Source organism: Condylostylus longicornis, unplaced genomic scaffold (genome assembly GCF_029603195.1).
Source record: "Condylostylus longicornis isolate FDR11 unplaced genomic scaffold, ASM2960319v2 ptg000017l, whole genome shotgun sequence".
NCBI classification, from domain to species: Eukaryota; Metazoa; Arthropoda; class Insecta; order Diptera; family Dolichopodidae; genus Condylostylus; species Condylostylus longicornis.
Window position 1 is genome coordinate 361325 of NW_026577986.1, and position 25976 is coordinate 387300.

Here is a 25976-nt window from a genome sequence, read left to right on the forward strand (position 1 = left end):
ACTCTGTTACTGTTACTTAAAACTATGAATGTATACACGTTTGTAATAATAACAGTAAATGTAAGACATTTTAATATTTTGTTTTGTTGTTTTTTTTTTATCTTTTTAATTTCGTTCAATTTTTTCTTTCTTATCGAATTTTATGTTGAGTTTGTTGTGAGTGTGTAGTTGAAGTAGAAAACATTGTTTTTGCTTTCATTAAGTTTTTCTATACAACAATATTTTGGCTAAAAGTTTTCAGGGAAAAATTTTTATTTTTGGCTTCCATAACTATAAAAGTCCATACGAAACAAACAAGAGGCATCATTAACTCGTTTACTTTTCAACAATTCAAATCATTTTCAAATATAAATTTTTTTATATTTTTTTTTCTTTTCTTTATATAAGAAAAACAAACGGTTAAATAGTCGTTAACTACTAAAGTTTCCGTTTAATTTAATTTTTTAAATCTTATTTTCTTTTAAGTAAATAGAGATGAAATTGCTGGTAAGTTAAGAAAAAAAAACAGGATAAAAACAAGGATTTTTCAACACTAAAGAACTTAATAATTCATACAAATTCAATAAATTTTTAGATTCGATACTCGAAATACTCGAAATTTGTAATATAAACAAATTCAACTAAAAATATTGCAAAAGCATAAGTTAAATTTCTTTTTTGTGAAAAATAATGAATATTAGTTTAAAAAATAATTTGTGAACTTTATTATAAAAAAAAAAAAAACAATTATATAGAAAATTGTCTACCCAGTTGAACAATTAATATTACAAAAAAAAATTAAATCAAAAATAAAAGTGAATTTTAAAAAAGAAAACGAAAGTTAAGACCAAAAAATTCAATAAACTGAAAATCATTAAAGCAAAACTTGCTCTAAATTATGAATATGAATTAGGTGGAAAATTCAATGTGCCTACATGAAGCATTAAATTTATTTTACCGAATTTTAAATTATGAATTCAAAAAAAATTAAAATTCATTCATAAATATTAGTTACAGTTTTCATGATTTATTTCCATAATTTATTGGATTTATTCAATATAGGAAAATAATTCGAAAAAAAATTAATTATATGAAATCGTGTGAAATTAAATTCCAAAAAATACTTTCAACAATTTAAAATTAATTTGTAAAAACAAAGAACATTGAACTTAACAAAAATTGAAAGTATTTAGTGAAAATTGAATACATAATCACATTTCGATACTCGAAATCATGTTAATATGAGTTACGTGCATGTAACATGAATTATAAATTAAAAAAATCTTGTAAGGAGTAATTTAAAACTGTGAAAACTAAACTGTGAAATTTAAATTTGATAACTATCTAAAATATTTTCAATTAGATTATAAAAAATTTATACAATTTCACTTTCGTTCTACACAAGGCGGTAAAATTAATTGAATAAATAATTAAAACTGGTTACCTTGTAATGAAAATTTATTTGTCCATTTTCTTTTAATTTTATAACATCAAATTCCAAAAACATTTCGCTTCATTTCAGATAGACATACTTAATTTTTTTCATTACAACTTTCTAATTATTTGCTTAAATTCACATTAATTACGCATCATTTGTTCAAATCTCAAAAACTTGCAAATTCATATTCCAATTTTGTATGGTCCATTTATTAAAATTTAAATATTTCCTTTTATTTTCTTTCAACTGGAACCATATAAAATTCATTTAAAATTTCTCTTATTCGAAACAAAAAATTTTAAGAAATAAAATTGAGCTATTGGAAAAATTTGTAATAAAAAATTTTTTTGTCATTTATTTTTTTTAAATACCTACTAGAATTTAAAAAAATATTTTATAAATTCTTATATTCGTATATATTACATTTACTTGAATACAGAGTACAGCTTGCCTGTTAGCATTAGTCTTATTGGCCAATGCTGAAGAGGAAAAAAAATCTGTAGAAAATGCTAAAGTAGAAGAAAATGCAGCAACACATGACGGTAACGATAAGAAAAATGAAAAACGTGGTTTACATCATTATGAAGATTTTCATCATGATTATGAACATCATGAACATCATGAACATCATGAACCAATAATTAAAGAAGAAAAGACATTAACAATTGTTAAAAAAGTTCATGTACCATATCCAGTTGAAAAGCATATCCCAGTTCCTGTTGTTAAACATATACCAGTACCACATAAAGTAAAAGTACCAAAACCATATCCAGTTGAAAAAATTGTACATTATCCAGTTAAAGAAGTTGTTAAAGTACCAGTACATATTCCAGCACCATATCCAGTAGAAAAGAAAGTACCATATCCAGTACATGTACATGTTGAACGTCCAGTACCAGTTAAAGTATATGTACCCCAACCCTATCCAGTTGAAAAGAAAGTTCATGTTCCAGTAAAAGTTCATGTTCCAGCACCATATCCAGTTGAAAAGAAAGTACCATATCCAGTTGAAGTTAAAGTTGAAGTAGAAAAACCATATCCAGTTGAAAAAATTGTACATTATGAAGTTAAAGTACCAGTTGAACGTCCAGTACCAGTTCATGTTGAAAAACCAGTACCATACAATGTAGAAAAACCAGTTCCAGTACCAGTTATTAAAAAAGTACCAGTACCAGTACATGTTAAAGTAGAACGTCCAGTTCCAGTTCATGTTGATAAACCAGTACCATATGAAGTTAAAGTACATGTTCCAGCCCCATATCCAGTTGAAAAAGAAGTACCATATAAAGTTGAAAAACATGTACCATATCCAGTTAAAGTACCAGTAGAAAAACCAGTACCAGTTCATATTGAAAAACATGTTCCAGGTAAGCATGATAACAAGCAGTTTAGGCGTTATATAAAAATTTATACCATTATAAAATTATTTTTTTTAATTTTTTTATAATTAATTTATTTTTAATTCCATTTTTTCACAGAATATCACGAAAAAGTTAAACCATACAAAGTACCAGAATTAATTCATAAACATTATGAAGAAGCAGAACATAAAGAAATTCCAATTCATGAAGAACATGAAGAATATCAATCTCATGGTGGCTGGGAAGAAAGTGGTGAATCCCATTATCCATAAAAGAATTATTCCTTTCTTATTTAATTATTTATATATAATGTATACATATTATGTATATAAACATTAGAAAAAAGTATAAATTAAAATTAAATTAACAAAACAAATATTATGTCATATATACAAATATTATGAAATCATGTAAAATTGGAACTGATTTAGGACCTTTTAGTTAAGTTAGGAAAACAAAATTTAAAAATTATACTCGTTATATAAAAATAGAAAATTAAATTAGCTAGGCTAAAGGATAAACCTTACATAGAGGACCAAAATTGTTTTGTATATTTTCATTATATTTTATGTTTTTTTTTATATTTGTAAATTTTTTCTTTTGTAAATCCCCCAAACTTCATATATACATCACCATCTCATCATTGTCATCAAAGAGATGGTATAGGAAAGGTATTGATTCTAAAATGCTGTGTTTCTAGAGATTTTCATCTCTCGTTTTATAAATTAAGTGATTTAATTATTTTTATTTTTTGTATTTTTATTTTATTTTTATTTTTTTATATATTTTTTTAGAAAAAATTTAAAAAATCCAAAAAAAAAACCGAAAGTAATTGTCAAGATAAACGAAAATCATTAAAAATCATGTAAATTTTGTTAATTGATACAAAAAAAAAGTTAAAACATTAAAAAGCCAAAAATTATTAAAAAATTAATAATTATATTTTATTTATAAAAATTTAATGCTAAATTCAACACAAAAATGAAAATTATCAGTTAAAATTTGAGTAATGCTAAGAGAATAGCAAAAGGTATACAGTAACAGCGAACATTGCGCACAAATCCGTCAGCTTTGAAAGTAATTAAAAATATTTAACGCATTTCGACTGAACTTGTTGCTTAAATAAGAAGAATTCTCCTCGTTTTTGTGTTTCAAAATAAACTAATATAAAAATTTTACAAGATTTCAACTAGCCAACAAAATTATTAAGAAATTATTCATAATTTTTGCCAAACGGCATAATAATTTCAAAATTGAATAAACTCAAAAGTAGTGATTATTTTTTCATTAATAGTTTAGAAAATAAATAATGGTATAAAAAACCTGTAGTACAATATAAAGAAAATAATCTAAAACAATAATTGATAATTCAACCAGCAATATAAACAAAAGGAAAATAGAAGATCGCTTAATAAATGAAAAGGATAATAAGTTAACAAATGAAAAAAATTAAATCTGCTTTTGAGAAACGAATTCAACAATAAATAAATGTAATTTTCATTTATTTAAATACACTCACTATTTAAACTTTTATAAATTTTCTATTGAAAAGCGTAACTCAATAAAACTTTTCAAATTTGAATAATTAATTTATTTTTAAAATTACAATAACAGTAATAATATAAATATGATAATTGTTATAACATTCTACCCCGATATTGTACTAACAACCACATTAACCACAATTAAAAAACTCATTAAAAATTTTATTTGAACTAAACTGAATTTCTTGTATTTAACAATATTTCATTGCATTTCTCATACTTTTTTAAATTATTTAATTTTTTTCATTATGTCGTGTATTACACTCCAATTCATACAATGTTTATATTCATATTTTGTCATAATTAATATTATTAATATATTGAACAGAAAAGTAATACTAACATATTAATAAAATGGGGCATAAAATATACATACAATCCTAATATACTAATGGTAATAGAAATGGATTCAAAATTTCAATATGGAAATTTTGAAGGGTTTAATCTTGTAAAAATTAAACATACACAAAAAAAATACTGCCTAACTAACTTGCATTTGCTGAACGCTTTCAACAGCAAAAAATTAATTGAAATTTTCCATTGATTAACTAACACCTTTTACAGGAATACAATAATTAAAAAAAAAAAACTCTAATAGCTTTCCAATTCATTAATTAACCAATAGCTATCAATGTACAAAATAAAAACTATTCAAAATTTTCAACACATTTTTTAACTTATAAAAACACATTTTTAAAAATTTATAAAAACAACTTATAAAAACGAATTTCTTTCCTTAAAAATTTTTAACGAAAATTATATAAAAAAGGAAAATTTCTAGCACAAAATTTGATTGTATATAAAAATCACGGATTAAATTAAACGATCTCTAATATTTTTCTATCTGTTTTACTATCAGTATCCTAGGCGTACTATATATTGCAGTAGTAGTATGTGCATGTGTACCGGTTTTGAATAATAGTAAAATCTTCATTTATTGAAATCAAAATTAACTATATTTCGTTACCTAGGCTATAAAAATTACGTAATTTAAATAATTTTTTAAAATATAACTTCATATTACAAAAATATACCCATCTAATAAGCCATAATGGTATATAGCTAATTTTACAACATCTCCTAATAATATACTTATATTTGATTTCTACAAGAAAATTATTTAATTTTATATTGTTATAAATATAACAATCAAACAAATTTTGCTAAATATTCGTATTATTATTATAAAATCGTACAATACTCTTAGCATGTAGCGTGTTTAACGTATAAGTTAATTATAAAAATAATAACAGTAAACATTAACAGTTACCACTAGACAAAACATATAACACACATACACAAACAACAATAAATTTATATAAAATTGAGAGTGTTATAACTAGATCCAGTATTTCAAGATTATTATAAAATCAACAACATAATAAATTAAATGTTTATTATAGCGAATTTAAAATGTAAAAAGAAAACATACAAAAATAAATATCTATATAATTTAGCTTCCTGTTTTAACAGTCATTTTAAATTGTTATGGTATTGTAACGTCCGCAAGCATATTGTGCAAGAAAAATTAAAGTATTTACCGTTATAGGTCAGTAATATGGGGAAAAATAGTAAACAAAATGTATGTTAGTATGTCCGTTAACATACGTACGTATATTGTTAGACGGTGCAATGTACTACAAATGATTTAGCGGAATAAAATAAATGTACTGATAAAAACAACACTGTAAATAATAAAATAAATATTTTACTTTTTCCTTATTTTCGATACAATTATGGATATCTTATTCGACAGAAGAAGAAATTTAGCTGGCATTTCTATTTTTTATATGTAAAGATTTAGTATGATGCATCGCAATCATTAAATAAGAGAATGTCACGAGTATAAAAACAACAAAAGCAAAAATATATTAACAGTCCAGTTAACAACCAGATTTTTTTTTTACTTTTGCAAATTTATACAATTTTCTTCAAAATTAATTGCGATGTAATGGTAAATTAAAAGAAAAGTAAAATAATGAACAGCAAGACAAGTTTTTACATTAAAGAAAATCGAAAGTATTTTTCTTTATTTATTTTTGAGATTATAGCTAAATTTTTTTATTTTTTCACTAAATAATGTTTTGCATTTATACGAGATGCTATATACACATAATTGTACAGTACTCGTATGTATTGTTTATTTAGTTATAACCGCCTAAATTATCTATAAAAACTAAAATTTTCGGAAGTTTTAAATTTTAGACTTAAATAAATAGATTATTTGCACAATATCAATAATTTTAAACTTGCAGTTTTCCAATGCCAGTGTATCAAATTAAAAATTATTAAGCACATAATGAATTGTATCAAGCCAATGGCTTGTAAAGTAACACTTTTCTCTTCACCAAGTGAAAATACTGCTTTTAAAAACAAACAATCTACTACATTAATAAAATTACTTTTATTCACAAACCAAAATAAGTTTAAGATTGCATATATTTAGGATGAAGAAAAAAAAATATTGAAAGGTTCAAATCCAATGATTAATTGTGTGAGTCAAAATAAATAAATGCCGAAATAATTTTTTTCAATGAAGTAAACTATTTATTGCGTTGGTATTTAAAAATTGTTAAAATTTTAGATCCCTACAGTTTACCGTCTAAAAGAAAAACGGCATCAGAAATTTGAAAAAGAGATAACGTTTAGTTTTAGCGGCTGTTTTGTTGTCTTAGAGTTCAGCTAAGCTATGCTGCGGTAGAAGTCCACCACTGCTTATACGTTCACATAATTTGAAAAATGCTTATGGGTTCGTTTAAGTAAGTAACCAAAAATGTCATTTTTAAGAGTCTATTTTGTATATAAAATTTCACTTCTGTGTATTAAGGGATGTAGAAGTTTTATAAATAACAAACAAGGACGGGGGACGAACGGCGACACGGACAGAGTTAAACTAATAAATATTTTCTTACAAAATTTTTTCGGAAAATTGCTTAAAAAATTATAACAAATATTCATTATATTTACACACAATGGAATTAAGTATCCTGACCAGATAGTATTGCCATATGTACATAAGTGGCTTTTATTTAACTTCAATTTATTTTTTAAACGATCTTATTTTTTGAGTTTCATTTAATTTGAAATATTTCTTTTCCAATTCAAAACTATTAGCGACTAATTGAATTATTTTAAATTTAACTATAATAATTTATATTGTAAGGGTATAATGTGGTATAATAATATAATTTAAAAATTTATCTTTTCCATTCTTCAACCTTACAGCAAACAACATTTTGTTCAAATCGCCAACATTTAATATACATACTTGTTACATTTAACAGCTATACCTAACATTTTTTTCTAAATTATTAATATTATGCTTTGATAAGCCACAAAGGCTTTCATTTTAATTTTTGAAAAGTGGTTGTTTTTAAACCACAAATTTAGTTAACTATCTCACCTTCGTTGTATGCATGCTACATGGAATTATTATTAATCTCATAAGAACATTTTTCTAGAACATTTTTCTGTCCTATCTTATGAAAATTACAAAACCACATAAAAAATGTACCTATATGTACCTACATATATTTTAAATAAATCATAAAAAGTAAATAGAATATTACTCACTTCATATAAGGTACATTTGCTGGAACATGATATTTTGCACCTGGATCAAAATCTAGTTCTGATCTCAAAACAGGAGGCTTTATTCCACCATACTGCTCTCTATATAAACGGATACAAACAATAAATTAAGCAAAATGTTAAAACTCTTTGAGTTCAATAAGAAAAAATTACTCTAATACAAAATCAATTTCGTACCTTAAGTTCCAAAAATGACAATTCATAAACTCTCTATTGATTCGACGGCTAAATACGTCATAACGCCAAGCCTCTAAAGACAACGCAAAGGGTAAAAATGCCAACTATAAAGTTTAATTGGATAACTAATCTTAAATATGTAATTGAAAAGGAAGTACTAACCTTATCAATTGCCATTGTAAATAAATAATTTATGTCATAAGGAAAATCTTCAACCGACTTTTGTATCAAACCTAAAGTTTGCAAATGTTTCAAGGTTGATACTGATAAACCAATTGCATCGCCTATAGCTTCATGAAACCCTAAAATTTGAACTCATTTCCGTAAAATATTTGTGTTGAAGTAATAACTCTTTAGCTTAATACCTGGATTTGCTCCATCTCTATAAACTTTTGGTAGATGTCTATAATTTAAAAAATATTGTATATGGGCCATTTCGTGATGAACATTTATAAAATCCTTTTGTTTGATTTTCGTGCACATTTTAATACGATAATCGTGTCTATTACAAAAATCCCATGCGGAAGGCTGACACAAGACTTCGCGATCTGGAAGCAATTGTATAACAGAATTTATCCAAAATTCTTTAGGCATTGCGGACATATTCATTGAAACAAAGAACTCTTCAGCCAATTGAAACATTATTAAAGGTGTATATCCTTGTTCAATCATTTTTGGAGTTACATCAATAAACGAACGACCAGGATATGGTATTATTATATCTAAAATATTTGTCCAACTTTGCGCATACATATTGCCGAAAATGTGTCCTGGTAATGGTGCATTTCTATTGATTTTATCTGGACCATAAAATTCTCTTAATTTTCTACGCACGTATGCATGCAACAACTCATATAACGGTTGTATTTGTTCCCAAACACGTTCAACTTCTTGACGAAAATCACCAGACTCATAAGCCGAAAACCAATATTCTCCACCATTTGTTTGGTCTATAATGGAAGCAAACAAATAGCCACTATTATTTAATAAAATTTATTACGCAATTTTGGTCTTATTTAAAACTTTCTTATTTAAAATATCAAGCGCAAGTGCTTTCTATATAATTATTTACCACTTAGAAAGAAATTGCGTTTATTCCTTTCCAAATATCTACTAAATTTATTTACTTGAATGAAATTTGAAAACAACAAAATTAGTTAACTTACTATTTACAAAAGCAATTTCATTCATTAATTCTATAAGTTGCTCAAAACTATCACGCATATCTCTACCAGCTTTACGATGAAACTCTCTCCAAGTATGCTGAAGTTCATCCCAATCACGACTTCTTGCCATTATAAATTTTAAATCCGGATTAAGTTTTAAACCACATTGGAATGGTTGCTGATATGCACAAATCGAAGAAGCGTGATAAAGAACAAGCATATCATTGATAAGGCGATTATACTAAAAGGAAATTTTCATTAAAATTTATCAATCATATTGAATATTTGAAAATTAATTTATTTGAAATTTACCCTATCCAACTGATCTGGTGGTAAAGCATTTGGACCAACTTGTGTAAGAAGACGATATTGACGTGCCAGGTTCTGATCAAATATTAATGCTGGATCAATATTTCGGGATAGTTCAAATATATTTCTCATATAATCAGAATATTTTTGTTGACCCAATAACTAATAAAATATTACGTAAGTAAAATAGTATTGTTTATATAAGTAAAACTAGTAAGGGTGGAACATTTGTCACAAAATTTTTCAAATCTAAGCCAAAATATCGCATACGTAGTTAAATGTCCACATCTAGTTTAAAACTTTTAAGCTCTTTGAATTTCAGAGAAATTAGAGTGCAATTTCTACTTTTCTTTAATTTAAAAAAAAAAATACCGCAATAATTTAACATTGAATTCAAATCAAAATCTTTTAACCTTGTACCAGTTCTTACGGTGTCTACGACTTAATATGTTTAGTGAAGAAAGAATATACTTATTAACAAAAAACAGAAAAAACAACAAAAGAGCACGCGATCATATAAAACTAAACGAATAAAAAATAAGTGTTTACTTTTGCTGTACTTTAACCGTGTAGACTTGTGGTACCTTTATTGTTTTTCCCAATGTACCTGTAAGAACATTATTATCATTGTTAAATTAAGTAAAAAAAATAAATATTTTCATGTCAATGTCATAGTAATTGAACATAGCCAAAGCTTTTGTGCTTCTCGTCATTTTGTCTTCGCTCTAGTGTCATTATGTGTTGCTAGTTTTTTCTTTATAAATCATATTTATGACAAATTATTTTTGAATACATACCTCATTCATCATCATATCTACACTATGCATTAACATAGAGCTCAAAAGTTTTAAACATTAAAATTAACAAAAACGAAAAAGTTAAAAAAAATATCTATTTGTTTTTTTTCTATTGTACTCTAATATGATTTGTGACTTACTGCTTCCGTTTGAGTAATTTCATTAACACCAGTCTCATAATTCCATTGGGCAACAACATTTGCAGTACATTCTAATGATCCTCTATGATCGTTCTCAATTAAAAAATTACGTAATTTTTCCATTTCACGAGCATATCTACGATCTTGTTCAAGACGATATCTTTCATCATTAATATAACGAGGATCATTATTAAATCTTGGATCATTATTAAATCTCGGATCATTATTAAATCTGGCGTCGTTATTAAATCTAGGATCATTATTAAATCTAGGATCATTATTTAATTGCGGATCAGAATATGGTGGTCGTTGTGTTGTTGTAAAACGATCACGATCCCGATTATAAATATCTGGATTATTGAATTGACTTTGATTGTATGAGATGACATCATTATTACGATTGCTATAAGGATTTCTATTATCATATTGATTAATTTGTCTGTTATACGTATTTGGATTATAAGTTGATGGTGGTGGATAATTTGGATAATTTTCAGTTGTTACTACGGAACCATTACTAAATGGGCTTTGATATTGTCGTCCACTATTATAATTATATCGAAATCGATCATCTGGATTTATACCAGCCTAAATTAATATATTTTTAACACAATTCACCATAAAGCATTTTTAATCAAAAATACAATTACCATTTTTTATTTTCTTACTTACCATATAATCATTTGGTCTATCATCAGCTTCTAATTCACTAATTGAACCATATGGTGGTCCAAATCTCATACTACGATCATCATCTGGATTATTTAAATAACGATTTCTATTTAAATTATTATTAAGTTGATCTGGTGTATAACTATTTGGAAAAACATTCGGCCGAATTGTTGGTTCAACTGTTGGTAATGGTGGTAAATTTAATTGTGGATTCGCAAAAATATTTTTAATACTAATTATTATTAAAGTGAACACAAATTTCATATCAATATGATAATTATAATAAAATAATATTTTCATATTTCACGTAAAATTTCTAATCTATTTTTTTTTATTAATTATCTCACTTTGTCGTTTCCCAAATAACATTCGTATTAGAAATTTTATTAAAATATTTTCATAAGGGTGATTAATAATTCATTAATTATTTTCTAAAGCGAAAGTGTATGGACTCAAAATTTAAGTAATACTTTCAATTTTTTATTATTAAACTACTATTTGAAGTGAAATTAAAAAACGATAATTCATATAAAAATTATAATTGTAAAGATGCAATCATTAATGATTCACTTGTAAATTCAAACAAAATTTTAAAATTCAAAATTGGGTTTTTCAGTACAAAATTTTCATGTCACAAGAACACTAATATTAGAGTAACCACTACATTAATTAAGAGCATTTTAAATAATTAAAACGAATAATATTTTAATATTTCAATCTATTCTACTAAAATCTTAAATATACTTATATATTTACATAATACGTATAAAGTTCTCGCGGCGATTCCTAACTAACAACTAATTTCAAATTTTACTTTAACAAGTAGAAGTAAAAAATTTTAATTTTTTCATAATTAAAGTTCGGGTAAGTTTTAAAATTATAACTAATTCTTTTTTGTTCTTTTTTTTTATAATATTGTTTTCATTTACAATTACTGAACATAAAATTGTTAGCTTCTCAAGTATGCGGGTTTGATATATAGTTACTTTTATATTTGACAATGATAAGATTTTTCATTTAACTTTAAGTTTTTCCATTAAAAAAAATAAGGTATTGTTTTCCACGAGAATTTTACATGTCATTAGAAATATTTATATAGAGAAAAGAAAAAAACCATATGCGGATTTACAGGCGGGGTAAATTATGTTTTTTATGCTTATATCGAAAATAACTTATATAGAAAATTGTAAGAGTAAAATAGTTTTTATACAACGTAAACTATTGGAAAAGACATGGTTTAAATCCAAAAATAATCAAAACATTATTATTCGGTCAACTTGTTATTCAAGAACCTATTGCAAAAGCTATTTAAGAAATTGTTATGTAATTTACTAATTCTTTATTTATTTTTATTAATTTTAAAATTTTGTCACTATTTTCTAGAATTTTATTTTCAGTTAGGTAAAAACATTTTTTAAAAAAAAATTATAGTAATTATTTAGGTATTAATGTATATTTAAAATTTTCACACCCCCCTCCAATTTTATATGAGTAAAACCGTCCCTGAAAAAGAGTAACAAAAAAAAAAACCACACTATTGTAATACACTTAAAGAAGAGGTCAGATTAAACCTTAAATTAGTTTTCTTTAAAATAACAATCAGAATAACAACTACAGTAACAAGGTAAAGTAAAACTAAATATTATCAAAACAAGCACATTTCGTCTAACACATGATTTATAGCGTTATGTTAAAAACGGTATGTTATAATTCTACTCGTAGAATCCTACGAATTGCAAAAAAGAAATTGGCAAATACGAATTCATTTCCATTTATGGTAGCTTGAGGAATTTAGGGAGGTATTTAGAGAGGAGAGTTAGAGGAACTGAAAAAGAAAACCAATACTTAAAAATTTTAAAACGACCGTTCTCTTTAAATTGCTTGTTTCATTAAATTGATTGTTTCATAGACTATAAAAACATTTAGTTATAATAAATATTCGGAGCAGAATTTCAGAAATTCGGGATTGAACGATTACGAACTTCAGAATTCGGGGGGAGGTAACGATTTACGAACGAAATTTATGATAGGACTCATAGTCAGAATTTCAGAATATGTTGATATAGGCGACGAGGTTTTTATTTTAAGGAACATACGTACTGCATACAGGTGTGAGGTAGGTTCACTTAGGAATGCAGAAATGCTCTTTAAAAAATCAAATATAATTTGCATGTTATCAGGCGTTTGCATAAATAATTATATAGAGAACTAAAAGTGAATGATTCAAAATCACATGCTAATGATAATTTGTTAAATTATTGTTCTCGATAAAAAAAAAATAATACTGAGGTACCGCTGATGAGAACTTAAAACAATAATTATAATGACAATACTATATATTAATTTTTTATATTTTTTTGTTTTTCTTTAATCATCAATGCAATTTAACTGCCATATACATGAAATAGTACAGTAGAACAGAAAGGTTCTTCTGTATTGAATATTGGAAAGCTTAAAAATATAAAGCGCAAATACATACATACATATGTTAATTACATTATGTAAGTACTAAGTTTTGAAATTCATGTAATCATATTAACTTCAAATATGTATATATTTGTAAACAATTAACAAAGATATTATTGCTCGTAAACCACTTTAATCTCTATATATTAAATAAATTGTGTTAGAATAATTATCAGGGTGTGATTCATACTATATAGCACATAAAGCGGTCAATCTCAATTATATTATAGACCATAATAATTTTGTATGTTATGTAACCCACATTGGCATTGTAAATGATTTTTTATTTACATCATTGCGACATACTTCTATGCTTTAAGTATTCATTCTTATTACATGCATATATATATATCTAATATATAAAGTACAAAATCTTTATAAATGAATATATGGAAAGCAAATTTGTAATTTTCGGATTTTCGAAAATTTAAGAATTCGAAATATTTTCTGATTTTTTCGAAATTGTTAGCTTACTTTTAATAATAGCTACAAATAAAATCAGCCCGCTACAACATTATGCAAAAAAAAAGAGAGCACTACAATTTCTTAAAGACTTCCTGATGTTATATGCCTCAATAAATTCGTTAATATAAAGAAATTTATAAAAATATTTATAATTATTGCCAGCCCAAGCAATGTCTGTTCAAATATTTGATATTTACTTATAAATATATAATGTAATTATTAAGTATGTGCTGCACAAAATTTTCGAATATTAAAGTTTTTTTTCTGTTTTGATTCGAACTCAAATTTTATACTTTTTACAAATTTGCAAAATGTCCTTTATATAATACAAAATTTTGAGTTCGTAAATCTTAAATTTTAAGCTCTGGCTCAAACTGGAATATTACGAAGCTATTGCATCTAATTAAAAGGGTTTTTTTTTTAAATTGAATTTCAAAATGAAACCATGTATTAATTTTGCTATTATAGTTTGTTATCAAGTTTTATAAGAACAATTTATATAAGTGTTTTATGCAATTTATAACATATAAAGTATAAATTAAATTAATTTTTTAATACTTTTTATTATTTCACCGCACCTATGTTCATGCATATGACGTACCTAAAGGGTAATTAAATATTATGAAACAACTGCATACTCTTTATTAACAGTATTGCATGCAGTGAGAGAAGTTATGAGATGGCACCAAATTTCGCATGTAGAGTTTTTAAGAAAAACCCACTTCTCCATGGTGGCTAAGCGTGTTAGTGATTCGTTTTATGTATGCATAAGTGTATCTCAAGACTGAACGGATGGGAATGTCACGAAATGATAAACTTTTTCAATAACTTTTAGAAGAAATTACAGCAACTGTACTATTACTACAAGCAAAATTAACATTTTTGCATATATAAAGAGAAATAATCCACCATTTTTCATGAATTTTAATATTGAGTGTGTTCGGCTCGGAATCAGAAATTTGTCTAAAGGCCGGTTTGACGGAATTTTTTGAAATTTATTATTTGAACTTTTCAGTGAATTCGTATGGCGGAAAGCTACCCCCAACCAAAAGCGAAATTTAAATTATTCTAGGTTTGCAAAGAACACTACTAGACAATACACCTTGTGGTCGATCATTTGCTGACCATATCAGATTTTTTTTATACTTATTAATTTCATTCAATTGCAAAATAATTAAATTATAAATCTTCTACCTTCATCTACACTATATAGTGGCTATAATTTCAATAAAAAAAAATTTAATTACACTAACGATGATGTTATAAATTTTGTTGAGCGATTTTTTAATTGTTACAATACAATGTTAAAATAATCAACATCTATAATTATCAAAAGTATTTAATGGGATAAAGATTGCAAATCAAGAAAAGTTTTTATTTACTGATTCAGTATATAAAAAACTTCAATTAAAAATTTTTTTATTTATGTAGAAATTTTATTTAAAATGATAGTTGAAAATATTACTAAGCTTGTTGTCTTCAAATTTTTAAATATTTTTTTTTTTCAACTTCAACAATTGTTTGAACATTTAATACAAAAACAGACAGAAAAAAACGCAAAAAAGTGATTGACCGAAGCGTCGATTATTTTAGATATACATGAACACAAACACATATTACTTGCACAGATAAATCGCAATTACAACAAATGAGAATAACCACCGCATTATATAATTACTTATATACATGAAATATATCTAATGTAATTATAATAAATATTTAGATTTTTTCAAAACTACACATAATAATTTTTGTTATCATTTTTTCAATGTTTATATTGTAAAATTTAGCCAGAAAATTGTTTTGCATCCAATAAAATTTATTTTTAATTCACCATTATTTTGGCTTAATTAAATGGCGCTTCTCTTATTGTACATATATTTTTCTCTAATATAATTTTTATATAGTCATCATCACTTGCTAGTTGACCTTCAATTTTTTAACGAAATATTTTTTTTTATCATTAAATATGCTATGAACTTAAAATAATGAATTTTTTATACAAAAATGACAAAAAACAATAGCAAAAAAAAAATGATGTGGTCAGCACATAACCGACCGCAATGTGTATTGTCTAGTTAAGTGAAAGTGTTACAGAATATTATAAAAATGTCTGTTAAATACTTCTTTCCAATTTTTAGGACATTAGTAAGCTTATAGTTAACATACCTAGAAAAATGTAAATTTGGCTCTTAGTAGAGTTTCTCTTTGTGCTACCCGAATTCCTTGAAATGCTCGCCAGTTAGTTTCGGTAACAACCAGAACTCAAATTTCAAGAAACTCCATCAATTCGTTCCGTAGATATGGTGAAAAATGTAAAATCGGCCCGCAAATCAGTTCTCGAGCCCTGATCTTTCCAAAAAATTTATATGTTCATAGTTTTCATACGAGGAATTTATATATTAAATTTCAATGAAATCGGTTGATTATTTCTCTTTATATACACAAAAATGTATATTTGGCCCGTAGTAAACGTCCAGTTGCTGACGCCTGATTTCTTCCAAAAGCTAGGAGGTTTCATCGCCGGTAGAGCAAAACTTATATATGAAATTTCAAGTAAATCGGTTGAATATGTTCTTCAATATGCTCAAAAATATAAAACAGGCCCGCTAAAAAGTGCAGTTCCTGAGGCCTGATATATACCAAAAGTTGATCGATCCGTGCCATGGTGGAAATAAACTTACATATAAAATTTCATTAAAATCGGTTCAGCCGAACTTGAGATACACGCGTACACACACAGACCGCCAGACCGACAGACCGACAGACCGACAGGTTGCTAAAAATAGTTTATTTACACTTCCCTACTATAGAGAAGTACGTTCCCACCGAAAACTCGATATGCAAAATTTGTTGCCATCACATCACCTACCTATTGTTTACACAATACGGTCGGTAAAAATTAAAACGAAAACAAAATTTCAATTCAAGTTTTTCGAAAAAAAAAACAAAAAAAAAATTTATAAAAAAATTGATTTACTAAAATATATTTTTGCATTATCAAATATTTTATTTAATAATTCTGTAAAATATATAAGCTCTATTTAATTAAGAACATTATAGATCAATGCAAATATGTCCAAAATTTAAAAGGATCAAAAGCCATTTAGAAATAAGCATTATACAATCATCCTTATGAACAAGAAAGTTATCGTATTACGGGATCTCCGCTAAATGTACTCAAAAATGAAATATTCAGCCCTAAAATGAATTCCACTAGTAGAATCCTATGAATTACGAACATAACTATACGACGTAGACTTTTGAATGATCAAAAATTCCTTTCGTGGAGACTATGGATCAGCAATGGCAGTATCATTTTTCGGAGTATGAATATCAGTATTTTATTTCAACTATCAAATGTTTATTTCTATTTTTTGGTTACTGTTTCAGTAACCAAAGTTTCAGTATATCTTTTTATATGAAAGTATTGCAGTTTTTTTAGTTTTAGAATAAATTCGAAAAGTGCATGAAAAATGTTTCTTATATTTGTTTGGCAATATGAATTCATTTCCTTTCATGGTACCTGTTGCGTTAGAGAAACTGAGTTAAACTCAAACAAAAAAATTCAAAACGTGAGAATTTAAGAAGACCACTCTCTTCAAATTACTTGTTACGTGTGATTATTTCTATCATAAACTTTTGAGGGTAATTTTTACTACGAACGGAACATCGGAATAAATTTTATTAGAAACGGAATTTCTAATTATCCATTACGAATATTCGGAACAGAATTTTAGTTGTTCGTAATTGACAATATGATATTCGTAATTTTCCGAATTTCAGAACTAAGAACGAAATCCATTATAGATCTGATTTATCATTTATTCAACTAGCTTGGTCACTTTAGCATATGACATCATTATTTTGTATAATTCGCAAAAATGAAACAAATTTAAAAAGTATTAATTAATAATTAATTTGTTTATTTTTTGTTTTTAATATTCTTGTATTCCAACAATAAAAGTAAAATATTAAAAAATATTGATTATTTCTCTCAATATTTTTTTAATATTGATTTTTCATTAAACTTAAATATATTATTCAATTTATTTAAATCTAATACTATTAAAGCTTAATTTTATTAAATTTAATTATTTATTCAAAAATTTCGTTTGAAAAACAACGAAAATAAAACATGTAAATTATTAAAATGATAATTTCTTAAAAAAAAAATATTAGGCAATTATTTCAGGATTCTAATATATAAAATTATTAAAATTTGAATAAGCTTTTCTATATGCTAAAAAATTTTTGAAAACTAAGATTTAAAAAAAGAAAAATCAATTTAGTCTGTGATCGAATCTTGGTATATTCAAATCGAAAAATCGGATCTAAAACTTTAACAAAATATAAAGAAAAAACAAGGTATTTAAAATTTATGCTTTTTTTTTGCAAAAAATAAAAAACTGGTTATTAATTGAAATTTAAATAAAATTCTATGTTAATTATTATTTAATATTCAAATTACATAACTATTTATTTAATTTAAATTAATTATATAAAATTATGAGTTATTTTTAGTAAAGAATTAATCTTTTAAAATAAAATTATGAATTAAATTATTTAGAGTCATCGTACTAATTGCTATAATTTTACACATAGTGTGAAGAAAATCTTTTACGATAATTTTTATTTCGAAATTTATGTCTTAAATGTATTATAGAAACAAACGGAAATTAAACTTTTCAATATTTTTTCTAAAAATTGTTAAAATTTTAAATAGCATTGCAACAAAATTTAGAGTATTAAAAAATTTTAATAAAATTATAAAATTAAATTACCGTAACATCCAAAATACAGTGAAAAAAATTTACTACAATTACGGTAATAAAAAGTACTGCATCATAGTTTCGATTTTTGCACTACGCCGTCTGCTTTCTTACTGCGTAGTTAAAATCCATTTTAGATTTTCGTATCTTGCTACATTATATAAATTTTTTATTCTGCAATATGGAGTACAGAAACAATGTAATACTACATTAATACTGCGTTTTGGGTGTCAGGGTTATTAAGTTTATAAGGTATATTTTATATCAATATACGATTCTTATAAGTATTGAAAGGATTTACAGCAGTTCCACAATGTCTTTGACTTTAAAAACACAGAAATATTGTTATTGAATTTTTTTATTTGAAAGTCAGAAGTAAAAGTACATTAAACTACTAAAATATTAACCATTTTTATAAAAATTTTCTTTTATAATTAAATAACAAATTTTTAATTTTTCCGATTTTTTAAAATAGCATAGTCGCAGTACAAAATGCCACACTTATACGTTCTGGTAATTTTGGAAACATATTAATTTTCTATAAATAAATAATTTATTATTTTTCTATTAAAATTTTTCTAAAGATTTTTGCGTTAATATCATCATTATGTTTTGTTAAATGTGATATTTCCAATGAAGAAGAACTGAAAAACTTCTTAGATAATTTTGATAATGAATTAGCTACAATTAATGATCAAAAAACTGATATTGCTTGGAAAAAGGATGCATATTATAATGAAGAGGAAGCTGAAGAAGGTGAAACACCAGAAGAAATAAAATTATCAAAAGAATTAACTAAATTAAAAAAATTTATAAATGAAGAAAAAACTAAGAGTAAATTTAATTTAAATGATATAAAAGATAATAAATTAAATGATTTATTTACGAATCTACCAAATCTTGGTTATGAAGCATTAAATGAAGACGATATGGCAGAATTAGAAGCTACACAAGCTAATATGTCTTTAATATATAGAAAAGTGTATATATGTTCATTTGAAGATCGACAATTGTGTAATTTAACACTTATACCACATGTTCAAGAAATCATTCATAATTCTAATAATACTGAAGAAATTGAATATTATTGGAATGAATGGCAAACAAAAAGTGGTTTTCAAGCAAAAGATGATTTTACAAGATTTATTGAATTTTATAGAAAAACTGCTACTGCAAATGGTTATCAGAAACCATCAGATTATTGGTTTAGAAAATTTGGTAAAGGTGATGAAATCATACGAATTATAGATAAATTAGTAGTACAAATACAACCATTATTTGAACAATTTCACGCACGTATTCGTGGTTTATTAAGACAAAAATATGGATCTGAAACTATACGTTATAATTGGCCATTCCCACAACAATTATCAGAGAAATATATTAGTGCTGCTTTTCGTAATGAAGATCATGATGGTATTGAATTACCATATCATGAAGCTGGATTACCGAATGTTACGGAAGCGTTACAGAAAAAAGAACTTCTACCAAAATCTTTCTTTGAATTAGCTGAAAGCTTTTACCAATCTATTGGTCTTACTCCTCTCGAAAGGTAAATATATAATATAATATTGATAGAACATATGAAATATCTTAATATATAATTTCTAAATATCTTAATAATAATCGAATATTTTTATTATGCAAGTGATTTCTGGGATAAAAACGTTTTACCTAAAGGTGATCCAAGCGAAACATATTTATATTGCACAAATAAAGTATACAATTATTATGGTAAAAATACATCACCAAAAATGACACATTGTCCGAATGTAGATAATCTACGTTTAATGAATATGTTTGAGACTGTCTCTACTTTACATTTTCATAAAGAATCTAAAATTCAACCAACACTATTTCAAATGGAACCGTTTCAGGATTTCTATGAATCATTAGGAAAAGTTTTCTCATTATCAGCAACAACACCAAAATATTTAGAAAAAATTGGAATATTACCAAGTGATGCTTATAATGCAGAAAGACGATTGAATAGATTATACTTTTTGGTAAGTGAACAAGTTTTTCTAACAATTTTTTAAACATTCTATTAATAACCTCAATTCATTTCTAAATCAAAGGGTTTCCAAGAAGTTTTCGTCCTTCCAGTTTTATATATTCTTGATAAATATCGTATTGACGTTATGAATGAGAAAATTAAAACATGGGATAATTGTGCATATTGGGATCTTACCGAAAAATATACTGGAGCTATACCACCATATCAAAGATCAAATAAAGATTTTGATATACCATCGAAACTTTTAATAGGTGTTGATGAAATTTATTCAGGGTAAAATATTACAAGGACACATTTAAAAATTTGCACTCTTCTATTACAATTTGATTATTTTTTTTAGAACAATCATTGGTACAGCAATTAAATATCAAGTTTATAAACATTTATGTGAAAAAGCAGGACAATATGAAAAAGGAAATCCAAATTTACAATTAAATGATTGTGATTTATCAGATCATCCTGAGATTGGTGAAAATGTTTCGTAAGAATATTAAAAAGCAATAATGTAAGTTCTATACTATTTATTGTTTTGTTTTTTTTTTCCCGGTTTTAATATATAGAAAAGCAATGTCACTTGGATCATCAAAATCATGGAAAGAAATCTTGTCTATATTAACTGATGGTGAAACTGAACTTAGTTTTGATGGTTTAATTGAATATTTTGAACCATTAATAGAATGGTTGAAAAAGGATAATGAACAAAATAATGCTGAAGTTGGATGGCAAGAAACCAATCGTATGTTTAATTTTATTTTTTACCTTGTTAATTTAAAAATAACTAATTTTTATATTTAATTCAATTGCAGAATGCAAAGCATAAAAGAAGTGTCTTAATAATTATTGTGATTACATCAATGTGCCAATGCTTAATTAAAAAAAAAACTTGCCAGTTTTCTAATAATAATTGTTTTTTTTTCTACCAAATTTTGTACCTGAAGGATCAATTGAAAATAAAAAACAAATTTTTTTAAATATACGAGTTTTTCTTACAAAGAAGCAATATTAGTTATGCAATCATATATTTTTGTGAAAATATTTTTTAAATCTAAAATTCTATCAGACAGTTCTAAATTTAGAAGCTTAATTTTGATTCGATGCCATTGGAAGAAAGTCTAAGTTTATTTTTTGTGTTTGAAACGGGTTTTCTATTACTTTAATTTTTTTCCAACTCACTCGCTCTCACAGTATCAAAATTATGTTCCTAATTTATTTCAAAATAAATTAATATTTTTGAAAAGAATTAATTTTTTTTTTAAATTTTAGTTTCGACTTCATTAAACCCTTTACAAAAATATTGCATTTAGGTTTGAAGTAGATGATGTAGTATTCAAAATTTTTTTGTTAATTATTTTTTATTAGAAATCTTTTTATATTTTCTATTTTTATAATAATTTTATTATTTTATAATTGGTTGCATGAATAAAATCAGGTTTTTTAATTAAGAGTTAATAAACCGGTATAGGTTTTTTCTAGATTACAATAAAAAGATAATAATATAAATGTAAATAAACAATAACAAAAAAATTAATAATTAAAATGCAAAATAATCGAATAATTTTTTAATTTATTCAAATTTCTGTGAATTAAGAAAAAAAAATATTTCTACTATATCACAACTTTTATACAAATTTATATAGAACAAAATTATTACTGCCATTAAGATCAGAAGCTTTTTACCTTCTTGCAACGTTTACCTAACAGCATAGCGAAACGTTACAATGGCAATATAGCCGTTCGCTTTAATTGTTATTCTCTTAAACTTTTATTGGCATATTTTTAACGTCATTTTTCCCTTAGACGATATGGTGCTGAAATCTCTAAATTTTATTAGCTTCTAAACATTAATAAATAATTTACATTATAGTGCAAAAATTTATAGATCTTTCTTCTTCCAATTTTTGCCCCTAAAAATTTCGCAAACTTTCAATTTTCATTCGGCTACACTTTTCTTTGAAACTTTTTGCTTTATTAATCTTCTATTAAAACAAATAACAAAAAATACCTAAAATAACATAAAACAAGTAAAAACGTTTCAGTCGGTATAAACCGATTGAATTATACCCTGCACCTTTCATTGTTGCATAGCAATTACTCGAACCTGTGAAACCATTCTATAGAAACTTCACGGATATGTCTTCAATCTATCATTGGATACACAACTGCCAAATTTCATGAATCTGACATCATTATTTTTCCGAATATAAAAAATTTGCATTTGGAGTTCCATGTCATTAAAATTTTTAGAGCATATGTAGAATATAATTGGACACACCTTTACAAATTTTCATATATATATATCTTTATTAATTTTTCAAATATTTAAAATAAACTCAGCTGTTGTATGACAACTTGTGAAACTTATGTGTCGATTGTATTATTCGTTTTTGAGTTATCGAACGGGCGGACGAACATATCTAAATCATCGCAGAATTGTACGCTGAGCAAGATACATATGCTGATACATACATATGGCCCGTATAAAAACCCCGTATAAAAAAGTAATTATATTTTTTAAGTAGCCTATAATTAGCCGTAAATCCGTGATTTTTTTTAATCTTCTTTTAACATTTGTTCTCATCCGAAAAATATGCAATTATTATAATATAGTTTGAAATATTAATATGAATAATTTTATTGAAACGCTTAAAATTAAAGTGATGCAACCTACAAATTACTGATTTCGTGGTTCTTTTATATAAAACTATTTTAAAATATTAAAATTGATGAAGGTGATACAAAAAAGTACTATAAATACAAGTTTTACATTGTGGTTTTAAAATGTATTTAGCCCGAAATTTTATGTTTGAGATTGAGCCACTATTCTTCAGTTAAAAACTTCAATTAAAATAAATTTTTTTTATAAATTTGTTGAAGATGTGCTACTTTGCAAATCACTACATTACATTAATTCGAATTTATTTATTCTATTATCCTTATTTTATATATATATATATAAAGGTCTCTAATTTAATACTGGTTATGATAATAATAAATAATTATGTAAATATGTTTTCTGGCGTCATATAGTGATAAATACTTTAAAACGACGAGAACTTCCTTTGAAGGTGTTATTTTATATTATCCTATTGAAAATTTATACCTCTGGAAATATAGAAGCTACCAACTTTTCAATTTTTTTATACATACTTAATACACTTATCTCTGTATGACTTTTTTTATACATACTTTATACACTTAACTTATACATGATTTGATTTGAGTAATTTTACATTGAAAATTTTAAATTTACAAAGATTTACCATAAATATTTTAAGCTGAAAAGTACACTGTTTTCTCATTTAATTAATTTTTTTATTAGTAAATATTAGAAAATTTCCGCAACGAACTAATATCGACATAGATTTTAAGAGTAAATTGGATGAAAGTGCAATTTCCAGCGTGATTTAAAAATAATATATGCCATGTAATCATGGATTTATAAATACATATATAACCCGAGTTCTCCTTTCAGCTTTTTGATAGAATTTTCAAATAAATTTAAACAATTTACAATTTAAAAATTTAAACAAACCCATTTTGATAATATCAAATCTACTATAGAGTATTTGGTATAGAATATTTTTATATTATAAGCAAAGGCTGTCGTAGAAATTTTTTTATTTATGTAAATTTTAAAATAATAATACAATAGAACAAAATGCTCAATATAAATCTCAATATAAGGTGCAACAAAACTTCTCCAAAAAAAATATTTCCAAATATTTATTTGATAATGTACCCGTATATGTTAATTGTAAATAAGAAAATTGTCATTTACCTTGATAATATTTTGATCATTCGAATATTATAACTTTTCTGCATTTCGCCTCAAAATTTTATTAAACAAATTGAATTTTCTATCACATACATATCTAAAACCTACACAATGTTCCTTCAATATGTTTACACTAAATATTTTTTAAAAAATTCAAAACTTTACAAATTATACATTATATCGCACATAAATTAAATTAATAAAATTATAACTGTAGAATATCTAATTATTTTTAAATATATGCTTTTAAAAATTTTTCTATATATTCTGAGAAATAATTGGAAAATACATTATTCAGGAAATATAAAGCCTAAAAATTTGATAGTCTTTATTTATTTACCTACACATATATGTATGTATATCTTATACACAGAATTTCTATATATATACACACACATATATATGTATATATATATATATAATAACTATGTGGAGCATAGCTGACAAAAAATCCAAAAATTAATTTGTCAAAGCTGAATTTAATATCAAATTCATTGGACCAATTTAAAATATATTATTATTATTCTGTCATTAAGTATATCACGCAGTTTATGCGGAAAAAATAACTTATTTCGTTACTCTTGATAACTATATGGTCAGTAATATATTAGGTTCAAGTATATTCTAGAAGAAAATCAAAAAAGCAGAAAATAAAGCTTATATAATAGCGGATTTATTGTATTTGATTGATAAATTTCAAATTATTCAATTTTGAAATGAACACAAAAATGAAAAGTTATTATACTAAATTGAGGTTATTTATAATTTCAATTGTTTAAAAGCTAAATGTGTAATCGTGTATCTTATATAAAGGTAAAGTATGGATAATGCACTGGTTTTTATGTGGAACCCTCATAAATGAATTATTTTACATTACAGTGGAAATATACTTTACTTCAAGTACATTAACAAAAATATTACAAATTTATATAATTTGAGACGTCAATTAGCTATTTGATATCTTCTGCTGTCACTAGTACAATCTCATACACTTTTTAAGTATAACACTTTGTAAACGTACGAGTATATTTTCATTATTGCATGCAAACGTGGTTTTTTACATATTTTACTTAAAATAATAAATTTCATTTTTTACAAAAACAAGCACAAAAATATTAGTGATATTAAGTATAGTATTGTCAAATGATTGCCTCTGACGATATTAAACCATCATCTGCATTATATTAAAATAAAAAAGTTTTACCCGCTGCACTCTCTATTTGCTCTTTGTAAAATTAAACTTTTGGAGTTTATTCACTATTGGATAAAGACGATATTTTGTTACATTTTTTATCTTTAACATTATA

The 25976-nt window shown here is 24.9% G+C and overlaps 3 protein-coding genes across 3 annotated transcripts; 2 read left to right on the plus strand and 1 right to left on the minus strand.

Annotated features, from left to right (window-relative positions):
- The first annotated feature begins 428 nt into the window (after positions 1 to 428).
- LOC129606015 (skin secretory protein xP2) lies at positions 429 to 3050 on the plus strand. The gene is made up of 3 exons (XM_055516064.1): positions 429 to 486; positions 1857 to 2784; positions 2896 to 3050. The coding sequence occupies exons 1-3, from the start codon at positions 475 to 477 to the stop codon at positions 3048 to 3050; spliced, it is 1095 nt and encodes a 364-aa protein (XP_055372039.1). The 5' UTR covers positions 429 to 474.
- A 4841-nt stretch (positions 3051 to 7891) lies between these two features.
- Positions 7892 to 11650, minus strand: LOC129606085 (angiotensin-converting enzyme). The gene is made up of 8 exons (XM_055516185.1): positions 11175 to 11650; positions 10503 to 11090; positions 9569 to 9727; positions 9257 to 9497; positions 8456 to 9040; positions 8253 to 8392; positions 8091 to 8194; positions 7892 to 7994 (listed from the first exon to the last, which is right to left on the minus strand). The coding sequence occupies exons 1-8, from the start codon at positions 11472 to 11474 to the stop codon at positions 7892 to 7894; spliced, it is 2220 nt and encodes a 739-aa protein (XP_055372160.1). The 5' UTR covers positions 11475 to 11650.
- Positions 11651 to 18405: 6755 nt separating this feature from the next.
- Positions 18406 to 21856, plus strand: LOC129606118 (angiotensin-converting enzyme). The gene is made up of 8 exons (XM_055516231.1): positions 18406 to 18473; positions 19353 to 19390; positions 19462 to 20429; positions 20526 to 20883; positions 20956 to 21167; positions 21235 to 21375; positions 21455 to 21630; positions 21701 to 21856. The coding sequence occupies exons 2-8, from the start codon at positions 19370 to 19372 to the stop codon at positions 21712 to 21714; spliced, it is 1890 nt and encodes a 629-aa protein (XP_055372206.1). The 5' UTR covers positions 18406 to 18473; positions 19353 to 19369; the 3' UTR covers positions 21715 to 21856.
- The last annotated feature ends 4120 nt before the right edge of the window (positions 21857 to 25976 follow it).

Excerpts from the sequence above, each read along its gene's own strand:
- LOC129606015 (XM_055516064.1), top strand. Across the intron at positions 2,785-2,895 it reads TATTGAAAAACATGTTCCAG|AATATCACGAAAAAGTTAAA; the intron begins GTAAGCATGATA and ends ATTTTTTCACAG.
- LOC129606085 (XM_055516185.1), bottom strand. The coding sequence starts at position 11,474 with ATGAAAATATTATTTTATTATAATTATCATATTGATATGAAATTTGTG. Across the intron at positions 9,498-9,568 it reads CACCAGATCAGTTGGATAGG|TATAATCGCCTTATCAATGA; the intron begins GTAAATTTCAAA and ends ATTTCCTTTTAG. Across the intron at positions 9,041-9,256 it reads TGAAATTGCTTTTGTAAATA|ACCAAACAAATGGTGGAGAA; the intron begins GTAAGTTAACTA and ends CTTCCATTATAG.
- LOC129606118 (XM_055516231.1), top strand. The coding sequence starts at position 19,370 with ATGCCACACTTATACGTTCTG. Across the intron at positions 20,430-20,525 it reads GGTCTTACTCCTCTCGAAAG|TGATTTCTGGGATAAAAACG; the intron begins GTAAATATATAA and ends TTATTATGCAAG. Across the intron at positions 20,884-20,955 it reads TGAATAGATTATACTTTTTG|GGTTTCCAAGAAGTTTTCGT; the intron begins GTAAGTGAACAA and ends TCTAAATCAAAG.